At 40.9% G+C, this 20422-nt stretch overlaps 1 protein-coding gene across 1 annotated transcript; it reads left to right on the top strand.

Annotated features, from left to right (window-relative positions):
* The first annotated feature begins 18253 nt into the window (after positions 1 to 18253).
* On the top strand, positions 18254 to 20152 carry LOC134223887 (uncharacterized). Its single transcript, XM_062703113.1, has 3 exons — positions 18254 to 18537; positions 18605 to 18889; positions 18947 to 20152. Exons 1-3 carry the CDS (start codon positions 18318 to 18320, stop codon positions 20113 to 20115), a joined length of 1674 nt encoding a protein of 557 aa, XP_062559097.1. The 5' UTR covers positions 18254 to 18317; the 3' UTR covers positions 20116 to 20152.
* The last annotated feature ends 270 nt before the right edge of the window (positions 20153 to 20422 follow it).

The raw sequence follows: 20422 nt of genomic DNA, 5'->3' as shown, positions 1-20422 counted from the left end.
TACCAATGGTACGGTAGTCATCCAGCATTTGCTGTGCTATAAGTGCTCAGAAAATGAGTGAGTTTTTTGCACGTGTCCTGCTTATAAATGTTTTTTATTTTGGTCATAACTTTTAAACCCATAGTGCGATAGGGCCAATTTTAAATAGAATATCATGGGACGAGAGTTTTCACCGAATACAACTTCTTGAAATCGGTTAGGGATAAATGCCAGAAAAATGAGTGAGTTTTTTGCACAGGATTTGCTAATAAAAAAAAGATATTTGGCCATAACTTTTGAGTCCATAGTGCGATCGGGTTGATTTTCAATAAGAAACAATGGAGGCGGGTTACCCGTTGAATGCAACTTGTTGCGGGTAGAGTTTGATGCTTAGAATAAGTGCCCGATAAATGAATGAGATTTTTGCACAGGGTTTGCTTATAAAAAATATATTTTGGCCATAACTTTTAAGATCATAGTACAGTCGGGGGCAGCAGGGACTAAAGGGTGTACGGAATCAAATTGCATCACTTCCAAAAGTCGATAACATTTCGCCTCCTGGGCTGATTTTAACGAAATTTTGTGGAAGACGGCTTCAGCATGTGTTATTCACACTGCGTGAATTTCATTATGAAATTTCCAGTAGTTTCGAAAATACAGCCGAAGGAACAGGATGTGTGCAAATAAATCTTGCGCATTCACCTCCATATTCCACATCTTATAAAAAGATGTTAGTAATCCAATTTTGTGCCTGGTACTGGTCTGGAATGAAAACACGAGCTTCGGAAGCCTCAGAAATTGATCATTACGGAAAATAAAGTGTTGATTTGGCCTTTCGCGTCAACATTTCGTATTGGTTTCTAACTCCAACGTCAACATTTTCGATCATCCGACTATTACAGGTAAACTTTCCAAAAAACTTTCTGTTTTGTCGCTTTTATAGTAAAAACCAAAATCAGAAAAATCAGAAAAGCGCTGAAATCCGATTTTGGACTTATATTTGTCAGATTTTGGGAGAGCATCAATCTCATTGTTCAGGCCGGTTCACACTGCAGCACTTTTTCAATTCTTTGTTTTTGGTTTTTGTAATTGTTAGAGGCGTTAAAAAATATGGTTTCTTTGGTAAAGTTGACTTTTGCCTTTCTCGTATACTAAGTATACGTAAAGGCTATAATTTCACTCCAAAACCAAACTTTTGATAGAAGGCTCGGAGACCCATAGTGTTATATACCAATCGACTCAGCTCGACGAATTTAGGTGATGTCTGTTTGTGTGTATGTATGTATGTGTGTGTGTGTGTATGTGTGTATGTGTACAAATTTTGTAGACACACTTTTTGGAACTTAGCATTACCCGATTTACTCGCAACAAGTTGAATTCGACAGGGAATGCGGTCCCATTGTTTGCTATTGAAAGTTGGCCTGATCAGACATTGCATTTCGGAATTATTGAAAATCATTGTTTTTTCCCAAGGGTCCCCCCTTGGAAAAATTTTTTCAAAATCGAAAAAAAATTTTTTTTCAAGAATGGTGGGAATGCATAGTAATTAATGCAAAAACATGCAAAATGATAGAAAATATGCGATCTATCCCCCTAAAGTCCTTTTTTGACCTTTCCTTTGTGATTTTTTCAGTACATTTTACGATGCACGAGAAAGGCATCATCGCCGCTAGGTGGATTAATCTGGGTTTTTTAAGTTAAACAATCGACTGAGACAATAAAATTAGTTAATTTTTTTAGTTGCGATGGATTGCAGGATGAAAAATGTTAGTTAAGGACATGTACAAAATCTTTTGAGTTCATTTAAGGAAAAAGCTTCAGCGTTTGGATGTATTTAAGAATTAAAGTGAAACAGTTATAAGTAGTCAAAGCTTACATTTTGTATTTCGGTCCCTGAAAATTTCATTACAATTGGTTGATAGACCAGTTGTTGGCGAGTAGTTCAAAGTGATGCAATTTGATTCCGTACACCCTTTATGTCCAAGGGTTTGACGATCCCTCCCCAGGCCATCTGCGAGTTGTGGCGCCTGCCTAGGATGTGGTAGGGTTTAACAGTGGGCCCTGTTAAAACTCTATAAAAAGCTGCATGAATCCGCAAGTAGGCTCCGCAAAAGCGACCTTGTGCCGCTCAAAGCGCACAAGCCCAAGTCCTGGTGTTAGCTGGGACGTTAAACAGCCCTGACACGACGGCCCTCCGACGAGACAGGAGGTTTGCGCAGGCCCAATAAGCCGCCTTCAAAAACAAGTATTACGAACGACATAGAAGATAATACGACTCGATACAATCGGCAACGACCTAGGCGACGAATAAAGGATCACGATTGGAAGCTTGGAACATGAAACTGCAAGTCGCTAGGCTTCGCAGGTTGCGACAGGATAATCTACGATGAATTACATCCCCGCAACTTTGATGTCGTAGCGCTGCAGGAAATCTGCTGGACAGGACAGAAAGTGTGGAAAAGCGGGCATCGAGCGGCTACCTTCTACCAAAGCTGTGGCACCACCAACGAGCTTGGAACCGGCTTCATAGTCTTGGATAAGATGCACCAACGCGTGATTGGGTGGCAGCCAATCAACGCAAGGATGTGCAAGCTGAGGATAAAAGGCCGTTTCTTCAAGTATAGCATCATCAACGTGCACTGCCCACACGAAGGGAGATCCGACGACGAGAAAGAAGCGTTCTATGCGCAGCTGGAGCAGACATACGATGGATGCCCACGGCGGGACGTCAAAATCGTCATCGGTGACATGAACGCCCAGGTAGGAAGGGAGGAAATGTATAGACCGGTCATCGGACCGGATAGTCTTCATACCGCATCGAACGACAACGGCCAACGATGCATAAACTTTGCAGCCTCCCGCGGAATGGTAGTCCGAATCACTTTCTTCCCCCGCAAGAATATCCACAAGGCCACATGGAAATCACCTAATCAAGTAACGGACCAAATCGACCACGTTCTAATCGACGGTAAATTCTTCTCCGACATCACGTACGCACTTACCGCAGTGCGAATATTGAATCCGACCACTACCTCGTTGCAGTATGTCTGCGCTCAAAACTCTCGACGGTGTACAACACGCGTCGGAGTCGTCAGCCGCGGTTAAACATTGGGCGGCTACAAGACGGTAGACTAGCCCAAGACTACGCGCAGCAACTGGAAGTGGCACTCTCAACGGAAGAGCAGCTAGGCGCAGGATCTCTTGAAGATGGCTGGAGAGAAATACGATCCGCCATTGGAAGCACCGCAACCGCTGCACTAGGCACGGTGGCACCGGATCAGAGGAACGACTGGTATGACGGCGAATGTGAGCAGTTAGTTGAGGAGAAGAATGCAGCATGGGCGAGATTGCTGCAACACCGCACGAGGGCGAACGAGACACGATACAAACGGGCGTGGAACAGACAAAACTCGATTTTCCGGAGGAAAAAGCGCCAGCAGGAAGATCGAGAACGTGAAGAGACGGAAGAACTTTACCGCGCTAATAACGCACGAAAGTTCTATGAGAAGTTGAACCGTTCACGTAAGGGCCACGTGCCACAGCCCGATATGTGTAAGGACATAAACGGGAACCTTCTTACGAACGAGCGTGAGGTGATCCAAAGGTGGCGGCAGCACTATGAAGAGCACCTGAATGGCGATATGGCAGACAACGGTGGCGGTATGGTAATGAACCTAGGAGCACGTGCGTAGGACATGCGACTTCCGGCTCCGAATCTCCAGGAAATCCAGAAGGATATTGGCCGGCTGAAAAACAGCAAAGCCCCTGGAGTTGACCATCTACCAGGAGAGCTGTTTAAGCACGGTGGTGAGGCACTGGCTAGAGCGCTGCACTGGGTGATTAAAGAGGTTTGGGAGGATGAGGTTCTGGAAGGTGTCGTGTGTCCCATCTAAAAAAAGGGCGATAAGCTGGATTGTAGCAACTACCGCGCAATCACATTGCTGAACGCCGCCTACAAGGTACTCTCCCAAATTTTATGCCGCCGACTAACACCAATTGCAAGAGAGTTCGTGGGGCAGTACCAGGCGGAATTTATGGGTGAACGCTCTACCACAGACCTGGTGTTCGCCATACGTCATATATTGCAGAAATGCCGCGAATACAACGTGCCCACACATCATCTATTTATCGACTTCAAAGCCGCATATGATACAATCGATCGGGACCAGCTATGGCAGCTAATGCACGAAAACGGATTTCCGGATAAACTGATACGGTTGATCAAGGCGACGATGGATCGGGTGATGTGCGTAGTTCGAGTTTCAGGGGCATTCTCGAGTCCCTTCGAAACGCGTAGAGGGTTACGGCAGGGTGATGGTCTTTCGTGTCTGCTATTCAACCATCGCTTTGGAAGGAGTAATACGAAGGGCAGGGATTGACACGAGTGGTACGATTTTCACGAAGTCCGTCCAGTTATTTGGTTTCTCCGACGACATTGATATCATGGCACGTATCTTTGAGAGGATGGAGGAAGCCTACATCAGACTGAAAAGCGAAGCTAAACGGATTGGAATAGTCATCAACACGTTGAAGACGAAGTACATGATAGGAAGAGGCTCAAGAGAGATCAATGTGAGCCACCCACCACGAGTTTCTATCGGTGGTGACGAAATCGAGGTGGTTGAAGAATTCGTGTACCTGGGCTCACTAATTACCGCCGATAACGATACCAGCAGAGAAATTCGGAGGCGCATAGTGGCTGGAAATCGTACGTACTTTGGACTCCGTAAGACGCTCCGATCGAATAGAGTTCGCCGCCGTACCAAACTGACTATCTACAAAACGCTTATAAAACCGGTAGTTCTCCACGGACACGAGACCTGGACGATGCTCGTGGAGGACCAACGCGCACTGGGAGTGGTGGTGATGGTGGGGTGCAGATGGCGGACGGTACGTGGAGGAGGCGAATGAACCACGAGTTGCATCAGCTGTTGGGAGAACCATCCATCGTTCACACCGCGAAAATCGGAAGACTGCGGTGGGCCGGGCATGTAGCCAGAATGTCGGACAGTAATCCGGTATAAATGGTTCTCGACAATGATCCAAAGGGAACAAGAAGGCGAGGTGCACAGCGGGCAAGGTGGATCGATTAGGTGGAGGACGATTTGCGGACCCTCCGCAGACTGCGTGGTTGGCGAAGTGCAGCCATGAACCGAGCTGAATGGAGAAGACTTTTATTTGCAGCACAGGCCACTCTTGCCTTAGTCTAATAATAAATAAATAAATTAACAGTTGGTCCGATTTTCAATAGGAAATAATGGGACAGGATTCCCCGTGGAATGCAACTTGATGCGGGTGAATCGTTCAAGGATAAGTGCCTGAAAAATGAGTGAGACTTTTTTTTGCGCACCCACGCACACACATACAAACACACAAACATCATCTCAAATCGTCGATCTGAGTCAATTAGTATGTACATAATACTACGGGACTCTGTAAAAAGTTTGTTTTTGGAGCGAACATATATACTTCACGTAGGGGAGACTGGGGAGTAGAGTGATTCAAATTTTGACTTTTTTACCGTGGGTGGGTGTGAATTTTCGTGGGTGGGACAGTCAAGGCATTGTCCTACCCATGATTATGCCGAGCAGAGCATAAAATATTCACCTTCACGAAGCAATTTCTGCCCGAATTTCAACGAAGTGTCCATCAGTTGAACGTTGGGGTCAGGTCTATGTGGGTAATTGTTTTAATCATTATATAAGTGTTCAGTTTTACAGACATTTATTAGTTTTCGAAGTCTGAATAAATTCTGATATGTTCAGCCGAATATGAATATGTTACGAAGTGAGAGTATCGAAGAGGTTTCATCAAAAACATTCGATTATTTTATAACATAGGCATTACATCCCCACACTGGGACAGAGCCGCTTCGCAGCTTAGTGTTCATTGAGCACTTCCACAGTTATTAACTGCGAGGTTTCTAAGCCAAGTTACAATTTTTGCATTCATGAGGCTAACACGATGATGCTTTTATGCCCAGGGAAGTCGAGACAATTTCCAATCCGAAAATTTCCTAGACTGGCACCGGGAATCGAACCCAGCCTGAAATTACTAAAAATGTCAGAGGTAGAAGGGACAAAAGATTGCATGAACAAAACATAGAAAGCTTCAATTTCATATACATGATGACTGAGACAATATTTACAACAGTAACTTATAATTGCCCAGAGTTTCTCTTCCTTATTTAATTTAATTTATAAAGTGTTCAGCAGCCTTCGGGTGAAAAATGTGTGTTTTTTTTAACTAGGCTAGATGTACCAGTTGTGGCTATAGCACCAGTTGTCGCACTAGTGCTTTATATGCCAAATGGCCAATCAAATCACCGCAAATCAAGTTCATATCGATAAAGCATATTCATATGATACGATAACACCTTTGATCTCCTCCAAAACAAGCAAAGCATAATTGTAAAAATTGATTTTGCTTAATTTTTGATGTCCTTTGCACCAGTTGTCGCACTAGTGGTCCCTATTTGGCCAATCCCATAAGAAAACAATGGGATTTGCCAAATAAGGAACCAAAATTAAGAATAGTGCCACAACTGGTGCATGGGATCCTATTGTGGATTAATTAATTTTGCGGATAATAACAAATTTTATTGTGGTTTTCACAGCTGTTCTAAGTAGCAGGAAGTAAAACCTTTCCCTTGATATATAAAGTTCGCCCACATGCCTTTTACTTATTTTCTAAAAAATAGTTGTTCTTATGTATGGCGACAATTGGTACACCCATCCTGGCTGCAGGACAGTGAAGTTGAATGAATAGTGCTTGATGGATCGTGCTCGTGTAGAACGTAATTTCCGGTTTCGTTTCGTATAAGCCGGGTAAAACTCGAGAGCGTAAAAAAATCAATCTCAAAAACCTTCTACAGATCTGAAGTATTTAGTCGACTTCCCATACATTACTATCCGTCTTGTAGCAATGATTGTCGAAATGATTTTCTTCTCCTGATCCTACTTTGACCATCGTTTTGATAAAGCAAGACCATGCAACTAGCAACTACTAGTACAATCATGCTTATAGAAGAAGCTATATTTATTCTGAAAATCGATGGAAATTTCATTAATTAAGTATGTGAGGATTATGTCTGGGATATCAGGATGTTCAGATTTTTTATTTTTTTATTTTTTTATTTGTAATATGTGGATTGATTTCTCAACACCAGAACTGTTGCGCAAACTGACATTTTTTCTATTTGTCCTACTCACGACTTGGAACGTGGATGCGCCTTTGATATTGATGTTTTTCTTTTACGTGTTAAATTTATTTTCCCACGATTCAGTATTTCCTTAATAACGTTTCGTGCGAGTATCAAATCGTTCAGACACCAACCTTATATGGGGTTTATATGGTCCGATGTACCATTTTCTTCATAACGTTTAAACGCAATGACCGATCGTTATAAAATGCAATAGTGATCAACAAGGCTTTGTCTCCTGTCGAATGAAACTTCGGTTAAGGATTACTGTACGAAAAGTTGTCTAATGTTTTTTATAGCTTTTGTGCACACACATACACACACACATACACACACATACACACATACATACACACGGACAGACAGACATGTGCTCAGCTCGTCGAGCTGAGTCGATTGGTATATAATACTATGGGTCTCAAAGGCTTAGTTGTACGAGAAAGGCAAAAAGGCAAATGCAATCGTTTAAGCATCGGGGGTAAAAAAAGTCAAAATTTGAATCACTCTACTGGTGAGACTTCCCATTTTCTGATTTACGCGATTTCCACTCAGACTCTTTAAAAAATATAGTATTTAACTTTACTGATTTATGACAGTCCTCAAATTATTGTTGTTATTTATACACAATCGATTTTTTGGAGTGCTGTCAAAAATCGACTTTTTCATATATTCGGGGGAAATTGATCCCTCTCCAAGAACTTGAAATTAGAAAGGTGCCCTCAGGTTTTTAAAATATTTTTCCTTCAAATTACACGGAATTTTCAAATTGCTGTTGATGAACGATTTTTGTTATTGAATTCGACAGCACATGCAATTTTAAAATTTGTGGAGACTTGATCCCTTGATGGTATCTACGCAATAAATAATTTTTCCTGCCAACCCTTTATCAAATCAGCCAAATCTACAAACAATTAGAAGCCTGAGAAAACATTTATATTTTTTTAAATTTTTCGCCAAATTTTTGTATTTTGCTGCAGCCATTTGGAGCCACACATTTTGGCTATCCTACCAGGTTTTTTTTTTTGTATCCTGACGCCGATTTCAAAAGGGGAGTTGAATTCAAGTGGTTAATATGCGAAAAGGTACAGTATTTTATTTTACATACGGAAAGTAATCACAACCATTTCAACAAAGCGCGTCTGAGAGGCCGATGGAAAATGGATTGTGGTTTGGAAAATCACAAAGCGCGTCGGGAAGACCGCTGGAAAATGGTTTGTGGTTTGGAAAATCACAAAGCGCGTCGGGATGACCGCTGGAACATGGATTGTGGGTTGGAAAATCACAAAGCACGTCTGGGAGACCGCTGGAAAATGGATTTTGGTTTGGAAAATCACAAAGCGCGTCGGGACGACCGCTGGAAAATTGTTTGTGGTTTGGAAAATCACAAAGCGTGTCGGGACGACCGCTGGAAAATGGTTTGTGGTTTGGAAAATCACAAAGCGTGTCGGGTAGGGCAGTTCAAATTTCAAAAATGTTCGAAAATTCCAACTCCCATGTGTCTATTAGCATCATTTTGGTAATATAGGAGTCCTGGCAAAATTTCAGGCAATTCGGTGGCCATTTAGGGGTGGCGCGAAGTCAATTTATGTTTATATGGAAATTTGTATGGGAAAAACTTAAAATTTATTGAAGTCTTCCCACAACTGTCTATTTGTGATAAATTCAAATAAACATCCCCAACCTCCATTTTTGGAATCTATTTGAGCTCAACCAGTGGATAACTCATTAATTTTAATTTATATTTCCACTGCTACGTTGAGGCTAATTACACCATTTTAGCCATTTATATCATATTCACACTGTCAATAGAACCGTTCAATCCACTCATAACTAATGTGTTATCCGGAGGTCTCATTTGACTCATTTTGACTTAGTAGTCATAGCAGAATTGCCCGTTGAATCAGATATCCGAAATTCACGAAGTTAAAAAAAAACGTTTCCAGCTTTCACAAAGCTATTAGTTTGGAGTTGTTGGAAAATAGTACTAGTTACAAAAAATCTAAAATTGAGGTATCGCTATCTTTTTTAAATAAATATCATTTTCTAGGCGGTTGTTCGGAAGTTTAACATCGACATGTTGGAGGTCAGCTTGATGGTGTTACTATACACGATAGTTGGAATAATTGGGCAGAATAAGTTATTTAGCAAATATAGTATATTAACAATATAGTCCACTTCGTTATTCTCCATACATTTGGCAACGGACAGCACAATCACACCATCTTGCGTCACAAAAGGCAACTAACGCTTGAAAACGATAGCCAAGGGGTGCGAGGATTGCAAAAATTACACTAATTTAACATTTTTTAACTATTTGAATTACATTTTTCGAAAATTTATTTTTGAACTCAGAAATCAAAATAGGGACATAGGATGATTTCTAGTATATTATTTTGAAATGTTATGCTGTATATTGCATCACACGTTTAAACACCCCTCGGAATGTCTCTTCACTACCGTGCGGGACCGAAATCCGTACAGCACCGAAATCCGTCCACCCCATGAGACATCAACAAATTAAAGGGGGTTAAAGGTAATTAATGTAGGAATAATTTATCTTATCCTGTTCAGATACTTGGCAGTAAGCTTTTAGAGCATAGAAATAGAAAGAAGGCTTTGAAATTAAAACAACAAAAATCAAAAACAAATCTCCAACCATCAAACGCGGAGTTTTTGCCGCCATTTTGTTTTCGGGTAGAGCATAATTGCACCAAAAGTAACTGTGTTTTAATTGCTAATTGTGAATCATTACATAAGATGAGCGGAATACAAATCGAAGGGATGACTTCTCAAGGTAGGTATCGAACTATTTACAGTGGTAGTTTAGTCAATCAGACTGCTTCAATTTAAATATTTAGGTAAAAAATAGCTGTACGGATTTTGATCCTTTGATTTGAAATCCGTCCACGGTGGACGGATTTCGAGTCGGGAGTATTTGAATTTATTCATTATTTTATCATGTTTTATGTAGTTTTTAATGAGTAAATGTGACACACTTCAGAAGTAGAGGCCTTCATGCTCCTGTGTCAATGACAAACGTTTTAATTACATTCGATTCCTATTTTCTAATGACTTTTTCATATACTAAGGTGCTTAAGTGTACGGATTTCGATGCCCCACGGTACATTACTTACCTTTTGCGACACCGCGGTGCTACTGTGTTGTCTTTCGATATCAGCCAGAGTGGACTATATTGGTAATATAGTATATTTGTTATTTAGATTAATATTGTAATCTATAACGTGTCTTGAGAGGTCAATATCATAACAACCAGATACCAACGTTGTTCTGCAATTTAAAGTCGTGGTTAAGTCAAGTTTATTTTGGAGTTCAGATTTCAAATGAAACATGTTCAACGTACAACTTCGTCTTACGAAAATGACTTTGAAAAAAAAAACACTCGTCCTATGCTAAAGGATTTTTTTGTTCCTTTTTGTGAGAGAAGAAGGGGAATGTGGGGTTTGAGTAAGTTACCATCAGCGTGTGATTATATATTACCACCTCAGCGTGGTCCCCATATTGAGGCAATAACTTCAAATTCAAATATCCTTAAACTTTGATGGAATGTTGACATTTTCATCAGTACAGATCATTACGCATATTTTTGGCTTTGTGCTGTAAAAAAAACGAAAGTATTTGGTCATTGTTATGAAAAGTTGTTCAAATTGTGAGAGGCCAACAACAAACAGGAACAAAACTACTTTAGTTCTCGATAAAACAGGGGGTGAACTAGTCTCCCCGGGGATCAAGTATATCTATACTTGGTATAATAGAAAGGCAAAAACAACGATGAAGAAATAAGATATGTTGTGGAAAAACCAAGCATTGCATTATCATCTGGTTGTGCAACGATATTATCCCTAATCATGGATCCCTAATCCCTAATCGGGACAAGTTCTGCTATACTTTGGTTTACGAGGTGAACACGCTCCCCGGCATCGCGGAGTTGGCATCCTACTAAGCGCTCAGGCACACTCTGCGCTTATGAAGTGGGAACCTATAAGTGAAAGGAAAATCGTTGCCAGATTTAGAACACGGGTCCGAAAGCTTACTATAATCCAATGTTATGCGCCAATCGATGCTGCCGTTCTGCAAGACAAAGAGATCTTCTACAGTCAACTCAATGCCGTCGTAGATAGAATTCCGAAGGGTGATATCAAGATATGTTTGGGCGACTTCAATGCGAAGATCGGATCCTAAAAAATTGAACCATGAGCGCATTATGGGACGCCATGGTCTCGGAGAAATGAGCGAAAACGGAGAGCTGTTCGCAGAATTTTGTGGTAATAACGACATGGTGATCGGAGGATCGCTCTTCCCTCCCGTGACGGCTTTACAGAAAATCAAATCGACCACATCTGCATCAGCCGAAAATGAAAACGGAGCCTTCTTGATGTACGGAATAAACGTAGTGCCGATATCGCATCTGATCATCACCTCCTCATCGGCGAAATACGCCTGCGCATTGCGCGGATTCGTCGGCAGGAGGAAAGAGTTGGACGACGATTCAACACACGCTGACTGGAAGATGCCACGGTGAAACGGTCCTTCGTTGAAAAACTGGAGACGCGTGCTGCAGTCTGGGCGAACTGCGCACCCAAAGAAAACAAAGGATCACCGATGAGACCTGGAGGAAGATAGAGAAGCGAAGAGAAGCCAAAGCCGCGATAGAGCGATCGAAAACCAGAGGAGCCAAAGTCTTAGCCCGTCAACGATACGCGGCTCTTGAGAAGGAAGTAAAACGCTCATGTCGACGGGACAAGCGAGCGTGGGCAGACTCTCTGGCCGACGAAGGAGAGAGAGCCGCCGCAACCGGGGACATTCGCCTCCTCTACGATATCTCACGACGCTTAAGCGGGGCGAAGATGAATGCAACGATGCCGGTGAAAGACGCGAATGATCAGTTATTGACCGACCCAACTGACTGACCCAACGAACAACTTTTTCAAGTGCCAGCCAGGCCATCACCACCTTGGCATGATCTGCCTAGGATCCGACGTATAACACGCGTCAATACCGAAGTTCCATCATTGCTAGAGATTCAAACAGCCATCCAAAGCATGGAATCGAATAAAGCCCCAGGGGTCGATCGCATATCAGCCGAGATACTCAAAGCTGACCCCATGACATCCGCTCAGCTACTGCATCGTTTATTTCGTAATATCTGGGACACCGCAACTTTCCCGGTCTACTGGATGCAAGGTATCTTAGTGAAGGTGTCCAAAATGGGTGACCTGACTGTTTGCGATAACTGGCGAGGCATTATGTTGCTGTGTACCGTTCTCAAAGTTCTGTGCAACATTATCCTAGCCCGGATTCAGGAGAAGATCGATGCGACTCTCCGGCGGCAACAAGCCGGATTCCGTGCCGGAAGATCTTGTGTGGACCATATTGTCACGCTCCGCATCATTCTGGAGCAGGTCAACGAATTCCAAGAGTCCCTTTACTTGGTATTCATTGACTACGAAAAAGCTTTCGATCGTCTCAATCACAAGAATATGTGGGGCGCCCTGAGGCGCAAGGGGGTTCCTGAGAAAATCATGGGCCTCATCGAAGCACAGTACGAGGCCTTTTCGTGTAGAGTGCTGCACAATGGGGTCCTGTCCGACCCTATCCGGGTCGTAGCTGGTGTGAGGCAAGGATGTATTCTATAACCGTTACTGTTCCTCATCGTAACCGATGAGATTCTGGTAGATGCGATTGACCGTGAGCCAAACCGCGGGCTGTTATGGCAGCCTATAACCATGGAGCACCTAAACGACTTCGAATTGGCTGATGACGTTGCACTCCTCGCGCAATGGCGCTCTGATATGCAGAGTAAGCTCAACGACCTTGCCGAGCGCTCCTTCTCGGAAGGTTTAGTCATCAACGTCAACAAACCCAAATCGTTGGATGTAAACACGGTGACTCCTTCCAGTTTCACAGTAGCCGGGCAACCAGTGGAGAATGTTGAAAGCTTCCAATATCTTGGTATCCAAATGGCGTCAGAAGGCGGTACCAAGATCGACATAGGCGCTCGGATCAAGAAAGCAAGGGCTGCCTTTGCGAGTTTATAAATATCTGGAAAAACAGGCAGATAAGTGAACGCACCAAAATACGAATTTTCAACTCTAACGTGAAATCTGTGCTGTTATACGCTAGCGAAACATGGTGTGTATCAGTGGAGAACACTCAACGGCTGCAGGTGTTCATTAACAGATGCCTGCGGTATATAATTCGGGCCTGGTGGCCTCACAACTAGATCTCAAATAACGAGCTCCATCGTCGTTGTCACCAGAGGCCAATAGCAACAGAAATTCGGGATCGGAAGTGGGGCTGGGTCGGCCACACTCTAAGTAGGGGCGGAAACGAAATCTGTAAGCAAGCATTAGACTAGAACCCAGCGGGACATCGCAGCAGAGGCAGACCCAGAGGCTCATGGCGGCGAAGCCTCAATAAAGAAATAAAAGAAGTCGACCGAAATCTAACCTGGCAACAGGTTAAGGCGATATCCGGGCAACGCTCAGATATTATCATTTGAGCATTTGATGATGATCCTGATTAGAGATGTCGTAAAATCTCGATTAAACGATTAGTAACTAATCGATTACTCTTTATTCTTGCCGATTATTGAATCGATTCATCGTTGAGAAGTAATCGATTCAAAATTAATCGATTATCACAACGATGAATCGATTAATCGAAGTATTCGACATCTAAGCGTTGTCGTAAAATCTCGATCAATCGATTAGTAACTAATCGATTACTCTCGATTCTTGTCGATTATTGAATCGATTAATCGTTGGATAATAATCTATTCAAAATTAATCGATTATCACAACGATCAATCGATTAATCGAAGTAATCGATTAATTTGCGTTATCTTTAATCCTGATAGCCAGTGCGGTTCGGGGTTTGTTTACGTTGCGAGGGCGTTGCTATAGCGAAAGCAGTAAAAAAACTTTTTCTCAATGGCGAACATTGCACTTTGTTTACTGAGCAGATAGATAACTAAGATCGATATCCCATCATATCATCAGTAACTTTGCTCAGAAGATCGAATGATGGGATAAATTGTAATGCCTGGGAAAACATTCACTGTTCTCTCAATTTTGTCACTCTAACAGCCGTATTTTAATAATATTTTCAAATAAATAAACTTTAGAGAAAAAATGGAAAATGCCTGCAGCCCTAGGCTGGCTTACCTCTGGAAAGTTTGGCATTCTTGTTTATATTGATAAAAAATCGAAAAAGCTTGAGGTATGCATTTTGGACTGTTCTCTCCTAGACCAAATTTTATAGAGGAAGGAGGGGCAATATGCCTTAGCTAAGCATAGACTGCTTTTATGCCTTAGCTATAACAATTTTCATGGGTGTTTCTACCTCACGCAACAGTTAAACAATATAACTATCTCATGCCATATTAAAATTAGAAAAAATCTCAATCATTTTGATAATATTCACATTTCAAAAAAGTTGTCATATTTCGATGCCGGAAAACTCATGAGGCAAAACGCCTTTTATCCGGCAGCTCTTAGGGAACAACGTACCACGCGTCGGCACATCAGCATTCTGGTATGGACAGTGCGTGGAGACGCGAGTACATACGCTAAGAGAAGAATGAATTCTGTCATCAAAAGAAAAAGTAGAATCATGAAAAAAAATACACAGCGAGGTATGGGATGCAGCTCTCAAAATAATTTTCAAAATTTCAAAATGATATTTATTTACAAATAATTTATAGCATGAGGTTAGAAATTTGATTATCTACATTATACATATATTAATTTGATTGTTAATGACAATGAAGTTTTTTCTTGAAGTGATTCCGGAGATGGTAGTACTTTTAAAGTTTATTGAATTTCTAATCCCGCCTAATAAATCATTTTCAAAAAAATCTCTGTTTGTAATTTTTAAAATTATTTTCAATTCCATAGGCTATACCTTGCCGTGTTAAATTTCAGTGATTCTACTTTTCCTCTGATGACAGCGTTCATCCACTTCTCCTCGCGTATTGTAGGATAGTTCCAGTTTTGCCTCGCCGAAATGTTAGATGTTTCATCAAAATGTGGAAAATTTCAGTTTTTCCTACATTCCTATCTATTATTTTGACACTTTTTTCGCCTAACTTACATAATTTCACGTCTAGTTTTATTAAGGCTATCTCAAACATGGTAAATATAAGTAAATACCCGAAAGTCGTTTTGCCCCGGGGGGGCGTTTTGGGGCCTCTTCCCCTACTCTAATGAACTTGGTCGACAATTAAACGCAGTTTTATTTCAGTTCACCATGTTCAGTGGGTGGGCGCATTATATTTTATAATCCTCTAAGCTGAGCTGACATCGACACCTAATGAACGTTACTAGAGTTACAAATTGTAAATTTCACGCTTAAAATGACCCACCCAAAATTGAGTGGAATCCAACTCATTTTCATTACAAACGGGACTACTCAAAATGTGAGTTTGATTGAACTTAAACTAAGAATCTGTTTGCCGTAAAATCCACTCAGATAGATAGATAAACTTGTTTCTTATCTGTCGTATCAACAAATGATGGAAGGCCATGCTTAAATTTCACGAAATCATCATTTTCTTGCAGTAGTGTCTTTTACTTAAAATGTGAGTTGTCCCGTTTTCAATGTAAATAGGTCAGATTCGACTCAATTTAGAGTAATTCATTTTAAGCGTTTGCTCAAAGTTCATATTTCGAGCAAGCTATAACCATCGGAGACCACACTCTGCAACGTTACGCTCAACTTGAGTCATATGTCGCATCCTATTCATTGTACCGCAACGCGTTGCGCGCAAGCTCGAATGAACCATTTTCCCCTATCTATTCCACCCATTCGCTTAAGCAGCGTTAGTGACTTAACGTATGAATCAGTTACTATGTTACGGTTGAGATGAAAATACGATACATACATGCAGGCGAGTTTATATTGCTTTTTTATTAGCATTATTTTATGGCATATGTGTTACAGATTCTGCGCTTACCAACTACTTACAGTATAGAGTTACTTTATCGTCTTATTAACCTATAGAATGCACTTCACATTTCCCCTCATTTTCGTATCCCGGCAAGCAGAATTTCAACGGTTCATAGAATATGTAACCATCTAAACAAGACTCTAGCTTCGCCGTTCCGTCAGCGCAGTTATAAAACTTTCCACAGTCTCCTGGATAGGGCAACCGTCCGAAGAATCCGTCGTCACATTTTGCACTGGTTTCCGGATCCTTCTCTTGGCATCCAGTGGAGTTACCTTCCACGCAGCTGATCAACTCCGTTGAAAACACCTCTCCCTGTGGGCAGACAACCACTTCTGCTTCAAACTTATTGCACTGGATGTATCTGTCGCAACTCTCCGGGTGTTCTCGTATTCCGGTGACCACATTTGTACACAAATAATTGAAGTTTTCCGGCGCGTTTTGATGGTAACAGGAAACGGCAGCAATCGACGCCACGATTGCCATTGAAATATGATTTACGAACATATTCTTCATTGTTGTACAGCTCAACTGGGATTAATAAAATTCATGGATTAAACGTGAGCTTTTATAGACCCGTAACAATTCGTTTATCACTCGGTTGTGAACTAATGTGTAATAATAGAACAATAAATACAGATAAATACAGTGTCAGAATTTGTAAACATCGTGTACTTAGTGAACATACATGAGCAATAAACGTAAATGACAAAGGAGATAATCGGAAAACGATTACGAGGTATTTTCAACAACGTATTTAGTTCACGTACTATGTGAATCCCTATCTATTGCAGACCAGTACTTATGCGGCAAATTCGTGCATCACCATCTGGTTCTAAGAATGTCAACTTTTTGCAATATGTGTGATTCAATATGATTTTTGGTATGAAAAATGCATGACGCTGGAATGACTTAGGAATTTAATCTAATCGAACATCTTATCAGCCAGGGTACATCCCGAAAATAGGTTTGCATTTCTTGTGCAATAGGGTAAGACGGTATGATGCCCCTGTTTGATTTCTAGAAAACTCAGGATAAAAATCAGTTGGTACCTTTGAACATTCGTAAAACCATCATACTATGTGAATCTGATAATAGCAAAATACAAAAAGTTACAGTTTTGATGTAACTTTCAATGTTGTTTGCTCAACATTCTCGATCGACGTTAGCATACTGTCTGCAAAACTTCCACTGAAACACTCAGTTGAACAGCAAAATAAACTTTTCTCACTGGTTAATATAATATAAAATTGCTTCTATCTTCAAAAATGTAACGTTTTTCGAAAATATCGGCACCAACATTTCAAAAGGGCGAAACTGCTTTTGTAAACAAGAGCTTCCCACGTCGCTGGTGGGCTAATTTTAGCCAACCCACGCAATTCAACACCACTGATGGAAGCACCGATTCCTCTTCTTTCATTCAATGGCGCTGGATTGCGTGGGTGGGCACAAATAAGCCCACCAGCGACGTGAGAAGCTCTTGTTTACAAAAGCAGTTTCGCCCTTTTGAAATGTTGGTGCCGATATGTTTAACTGGTCAAAACGCCCCAGTGTAGACAGGACGATATGCCCTTACCTACTGAGCACAAGCGCGACGAGCTCAGCAGCAGTTGCTTCAAAATTATATAGAAACTATCGAAATGTAATTCAAATCTGTTTAAAAGGACTTATGTTGGTTTTTTTTAACGTCAAGTAGGTACATACAAGTTTGTAAACTTTTTATTATGGGATAGATAAAATACTAATGAAGGGCTATGATCAGCGCCGCCAAGGGCGCCAGCCTATTGGGGGTGCCAAAATCCAGAAATATGCTGTGAGAAATAAGGCATTTTACGAGACGTTTCGAGACAGCTGATTTTTTTTGTTTACTTTTTTTGACATTTTCTGGGAATCGATTTGTTTATCAGAATCAATGTTTACTAAGTACGGTGATGAAACGCAAACATTTCTCGCTTAACTTTTCAAAAGGACCTAAGTAACATTTTTTTCATGAATTAATTCGAATAGCGCAATCAACACAACAACATGAAAGCTATTGATTGCGTTATTCAAAATAATTCATGAAAAAATGTTAATTAGGTCCTTTTGAAAAGTTAAGCGAGATTTCTATTTAAATTTTCACACATTCTTCGTGTGAATATTGCCACTTTCCGCTGATAACAACTAAGCAACATGAGTAAAATACGGTACAGATGTTGTGTGCCTGAGTGCATGTCATTTTGTCTGATCGGGAAGCAGAATAAGGAAAGGTTTTACCGGTGCCCGGATCCTGATCGGATGAGTTCCGTTTATTTACGACGGCAAGCAAAACTAAGGCTTGATGCATGGCGGAAAGTAATTTCCGAGGATCTCATGCCGACTGGAAGAATTTGCAGTAAACACTTCGTATCAGGTATGTATTTAATGAAATAAGCGACTGTTATGCTAAGATAACTTATTTGGTGTCATTTCAATTAAAGGTCGACCGGCTTATCTAGCATGCACAAGTGATGTTGATTGGATTCCAACGTTTTTATTACCAAGCAAAAACACAAATGGGGATCCAAATGAAATGCATGAAATGGAAGGAATTCATGAAAACGTCTCGGTGCTTCGCAATTCCGTAGCAAGTGGTGATGAAAGTACAATCCATCCCAGTAACACACATCCAGATCCTTCAACAGAAAACAATTATGATATGTCTCGCCCTGCGAATGACGAAAACGATTCATGCTCATCTTCGGAGTTAACGCTTTCGTGTAACGGTATGCATAATACAAATTTTATTTCAACATCAGGTACAACTCGTGCTTTTCTTTTAGGGGATGATCATATTTCTTTCGATGAGCAGTCACAGCAATTATTCGATGGAAATTTACCTGAACAAGTAGATGAATCCTTTCGTGAGAAGTGCAAAAAAAGACAAACACGTAATGTTTCTGTTCAAGCTACGCCACTAATCAGAAGCCATTTTACTCAAACCGAGTCAATTCAAATTAGAAACGATCAAGATGTACAGGAAATTGAAAGATTGAAGAGGGTCATTGCAGTGCAAAATGTGGAAATGGAAGATTTAAAGAAAACCATAAGACGCACAAAAGTAGACATGCAGAGTTTGAAAGACAGACCGTTAGATGTGAAGTACTATACCGGTCTTGACAATTACCACGTAGTTGAGGCCATTTTTCGACAAATTGAACCACATATGACCGCACCACTCAATCTTACAAAAGAACAAGTGTTCCTAATGACGCTCCAGAAACTAAGATTCGACTATTTTTATAAATCGCTAAGCATTTCTTACGAAGTGTGCCCTGCAACAACATCGAAATATTTTTTATCTACAATATACACTTTGTATAAAATATTTTTCAACGTTGTGCACTGGCCATCAAGGGACACTCTGAAGAAACATACTCCACAGTGCTTCCGCGATGCATTCGGCGATGACACTACTATAATAATCGACTGTTTTGAAATCCGTGGCCAACGTTCATCGAACCCCATTGCCGCAGCGCAACAGTGGTCCGATTATAAAAAAGGTAACACCATGAAATATCTGGTTGGCATCAGTCCATCAGGATGCGTAATTTTCGTTTCAAGGGGCTATGGAGGTAGAACATCCGATAAATATATTAGTACTGACTGTGGATTTCTTAACCACGTGTCCGAAGGTGACGTCATAATGGCTGATCGCGGATTTCTTATAGAGGAAGAAATTAAAAAGAAGAATGCAAGACTGAATATTCCGGCTTTTAAGAAGTACGGTCCTCAACTAACTGCTTTGGACGTCGAAAATACTCGGAAAATAGCGAATGTCCGAATTCATGTGGAACGAGTGATTGGGATGATTCGAGAGAAGTATCAGCTGTTGAAGGGACATGTGCCAATGACGCTGATAATGCGTCAACATAACGGAATTATGGCAATGGATATGATAGTGTACGTTGCAGCGATTCTTGTCAACATATGTAAACCCATAATTAATTAAAAGTGTGTAATATGGAGAGTTCTAGTATTACAAACGATAAAACCATAAGAAAAAACACCTCATTTTAATTTGTTCTTTCTGTTCCTTCATTATTTTTTAAATATATGTACATATTAAATTTATTATTTTTCAAATGTTTTTATTTAATTCAACGTATTACCTTTGTGTTCTAGTATAATATTTTCCCATTAGCTCTGGGAGGACGACGGCTTTGAAAAAAGTGTTCGTCTTAATCAATGCTTGTTCCCAAAAATCTTTGTCTCTGGGGATCCTAATTAACACATCTTCTTGTTTAGTCCATACATAA

The sequence above is a fragment of the Armigeres subalbatus genome, chromosome 3, assembly GCF_024139115.2.
Source record: "Armigeres subalbatus isolate Guangzhou_Male chromosome 3, GZ_Asu_2, whole genome shotgun sequence".
NCBI lineage: Eukaryota > Metazoa > Arthropoda > Insecta > Diptera > Culicidae > Armigeres > Armigeres subalbatus.
The sequence above is the reverse complement of the archived record's forward strand: the minus strand, read 5'-3'. Positions and strand labels throughout refer to the sequence as shown.